This window comes from Nicotiana tabacum, chromosome 8, assembly GCF_000715075.1.
Source record: "Nicotiana tabacum cultivar K326 chromosome 8, ASM71507v2, whole genome shotgun sequence".
Classification (NCBI taxonomy): Eukaryota; Viridiplantae; Streptophyta; class Magnoliopsida; order Solanales; family Solanaceae; genus Nicotiana; species Nicotiana tabacum.
This window is the reverse complement of record NC_134087.1, coordinates 179,921,059-179,924,879: the sequence shown is the minus strand read 5'-3', so window position 1 is coordinate 179,924,879 and position 3,821 is coordinate 179,921,059. Positions and strand designations below refer to the sequence as shown.

General features: G+C 31.0%; 1 protein-coding gene across 1 annotated transcript; it reads left to right on the top strand.

Moving 5' to 3' along the window:
- The first annotated feature begins 2,982 nt into the window (after positions 1-2,982).
- On the top strand, positions 2,983-3,578 carry LOC107809601 (uncharacterized). Its single transcript, XM_016634258.2, has one exon. It carries the CDS (start codon positions 3,063-3,065, stop codon positions 3,474-3,476), a length of 414 nt encoding a protein of 137 aa, XP_016489744.1. The 5' UTR covers positions 2,983-3,062; the 3' UTR covers positions 3,477-3,578.
- The last annotated feature ends 243 nt before the right edge of the window (positions 3,579-3,821 follow it).

Genomic DNA, 3,821 nt, shown 5'->3' with positions numbered 1-3,821 from the left:
CTGCTTCAAAAGATAGAGCACGAGAGATATAACGTAGAAAACAAAAGGAAAAACAATCCTCACTTTCTATATTACATCATCACACTAAAGGCATTTGGTTTGTGAACTTTAACCTTAATTTCCTTGTGAAATCAAAGGAGACTTGGGACAGATTCTTTTGGTAGCAACAACAACAATATCCGCTGTGAATTTAAGGTACACAATCTGTTATTTTTGCTCCGAATTAATATTACAGAAAGAAAAGAAAATGCATTTTGAAATTGAGTTGAAGAGGGGAAAAAAAGACAAACGTTGGGGGGGGGGGAGTTTAGTTGTTAGGCTTGAGTAACCATTTAATTGCATATAATTAAAGGATCCTATGTTATTGTGGATTTGTATGTGATAATTAAGTCTATAATTAAGCATAATTATGTAAAATACCTTGTTATAAACCACTGTTTAATGCTCTAATAGAAGGAAGAGGAGAAAAGGAGTCGTAAATAAATGTATTTCATCAAGTTTCATCGTACAAAGTTCCTGAAACGTTTAATTCTCTCCTTTTTTCTGCAAACTCTCATTTCTACTACACTTGTCATGCAGCTTATGGTCGTCTTTTTTTATGTCATCCATCACACGGCCAATTCCTCAAATACATTTTCAATTAGTCGTAAGATCCCTGAAAATACTTTTGCATCAAAATTCTGAGATTCTCCTACAATGTCTAAATATAGTTATAGAAAAACATTTCTTTTTAATATTTTTGGTTTCATATAAAACCTTGAAACACTATACGTTTATTTTCATGTAATTCGTTAGATCAGTGATGTATTGAGGCAGTAAGGAAGAAGATAGCCTTACGCATCAGGAAGGGACTTGACTTGTTAGCAGTATTACTGCGTGTTTTACGGATTAATACATGTTATTGAGAATTATTAAATGAGTTTCGCAAAATATTTGTTGTGGCAATTTGCGACCCTAACCTAACTTGTGCAGGTTCTATGATTTACACCTTAATCAGACTCGATATAATAAAATCTTCTATTTCCCTCTATTATTTTTTCACTTCTTTATTTTTAGCTAATTGCATCTCGAGCTCAGCTTTTGACCCTACATCTGACTCTTGAACTCTTCTTCTCGAGCTCGTTGAATAATCCATAGCATTATTGATGTTCATTTAATAATAATAATAATAATAATAATAATAATAATAATAATAATAATAATAATAATAATAATAATAATAATAAAAACAATTGTTATTATTATTTTCATAAATTTCTTTTCTAGGTCAAATCTTTAATGTCATTAAAAATTTCATTCAAAATGAATAATATGATTTTTTATACTTATCGTTGAATGTCTTCTTCTTTTTTTAGTGTCTGAAAAGTGCATAGGATTTAGGAAAAGAGGCTAGAAATAGCTGTTTGAACTTTAGTGCTTGACGAAGATGGCAAGTAATGAAGAGAGAAGAGAGTATTATTCGAAGAGGGAGGAGTTTGATATTTAAATTAAAGAGCAGGGATATATACATGATTAATTTCACCCCACAAGAAGTCAAATTGAAATGAAATTTAAAAAAGTTTTGGTCAATTGAATGCATATTTCACACTCATATTGTCAAGAATTACACAAATACCACAAGCCACTTAGAAATAATACAATATACATTACTTCACTCGTTTCAATTTATGTGACATACTTTTCTTATCGGTCCTTTTAAAAAAGAATGATATATTTTATATTTAAAAATAATTTAACTTTAAATTTTTTATTTTAAATATTTTACCTTTAGTGAGAAACTTTTATAGTCACATAAATATTATGGATTCGCAAAACTTTACCCTTTAAACTTTTAAGATAATAAATTTCAAAAAAAAAAAATCTTCTTAAATTTTGTGTCAAATCAAATTAAATCAAATAAATTGAAAATGAAAGATATATATGAAGCCAACCAAAATTAGAGTGCAATAAAATGAGACTACCAGCTTCATTAACATTTCTTAAATTGGAAGAAGTTGCTCGGAAACTCAATAACGAATCTCGTCGGGATTGTTGACTTTTTGCTCTTTCTTCCCCTCCTTTAACTACAACGATACGCTAGTAAGTTGAAATCTTAAATAACAGCCATGTCATAGGGATCTGTCATGGTTGACTTTGACTTCATAATTTTACCTAAAGAGGGAAATTAAGGAAAAAGAAAAGAACGTTTAAGGTTCTGAATAATCCCAAGTGATTTGATTTAACGATTAAGAATAATTGTCAAAGTTAATTACCATCTGCATAAAAGAGAGCTGAGTTTAACTTGTATGCACTTGTTATTATATAATTATTTTACACCATTAGGTTAATGTAAGATCTATAATAAAATATAATTGTGTATACATTAAAAAATAAGAGACGAATTTTTTGCTAATACGTTGCTAATTCATATATCGCTAAACAACCGGTCGCTAAATGGACTTTTGATAAATAGTTATTAAATGTAATTAGCAACTAATTTTTGCTTTTAGCCGGGAAATTTATCCGCCGTTAATACTTTTTTTTAATGATAATTAACTAAATTTAGTAGCCTAATAGTAGTAAAATAAATTACTTGTTATAGGAGTAACATGTTAGTACTCCCTCTGATTCAAATTAGATGAGATACTTTCATTTTTGGTCTGTTCTAAAATAAATGATACATTTTTAAATTTAAACTCTTCATTTTATCCATTTTACTTTTACTGAGAAGATTTTATAATCAGATAAATATTATGGCCTCACAAAGCTTTTACCTCTTAAGTTTTTAAGATAATAAATTTCAAAAGTCTTTTTTTTTTTAAACTTCGTACCGAGTCAAAGTAACTCATCTAAATTGAAAGGATGGAGTAATACATTTGATACTATAATTTTTTTTTTAAAACATGTAAGTTAAATTCAAAAAGAATATTCACTATGAACTTCGTCGTAAAGTACTTATATAGATAAAGAACAACTGAATCGTAGCTTGACTTTATAGGTTTTTAAATAGAAAGTCAATACAAGGAGTTGAATATAAAGAGGCAATTGTCCTCTTCGTTTTTCAATTGAAACGAGGATAGAATATGAAAGTATACGTTATAGTCTTCATAGTCTTCGCTTCTATGGCTTTCACGGCTTGTAATTTATGCTGCTGCTTATGCGCCGGCCGAGATAGGATTAAGAAGCCAAAAGGATCCGACGTAGAAATAGGTACAAAGAAAAAGAGCGCCACCAGCTATGGCGGCACAAAAGACGGGAATATGATTGTTTTGGCCGGGGTTGGTGCTGCAGTAGCTGGCACTGCGGCGGCTGCAGCTGTGGCAAGTAGGAGTGCTAAAGATAAACGGAAGGGTAATAGCAATATTAGTGGTGGTTGTGGAGCGGCAGTTGGAGGTGGTGTTACGGATAATTCTGGTGCGAACCAAGGTTGTTGTTGTGGTGGCGGTGGTGGTTGTGGCGGCGGTTGTGGCGGTGGTTGTGGTGGGTGTGGAGGTTAGTGTTGATTTGGACACTAGCCGGCTACGTTGGCCTTTTCCTCTTCTTGTGTTGTTTTTAAATTTTTTATTTGTATGTTATTTCGAATTGAGAATGGACTTCCGAAAGGTGTGTAAATGAAATTATGAATGATTGCATCTACGATAGAATGAGATCATAGCGATGGGGGAAAAGTACAAATTAAATTTATTCATGAACTTTGTGAAATTAATATATTCATGTCCTCGCTTAAGAATTTGCTTTAGAAAGGATCATGTGTAAGCATAAACTTTTAATTCATACAAGGATTTTGAACATGATAATCTTACATAAAATTGTTACATAAAACATACCTGAATCGTAAGTCA

Bases quoted from the DNA above. Each gene is read 5' to 3' on its own strand.
- LOC107809601 (XM_016634258.2), top strand. From the start codon at position 3,063: ATGAAAGTATACGTTATAGTCTTCATAGTCTTCGCTTCTATGGCTTTC.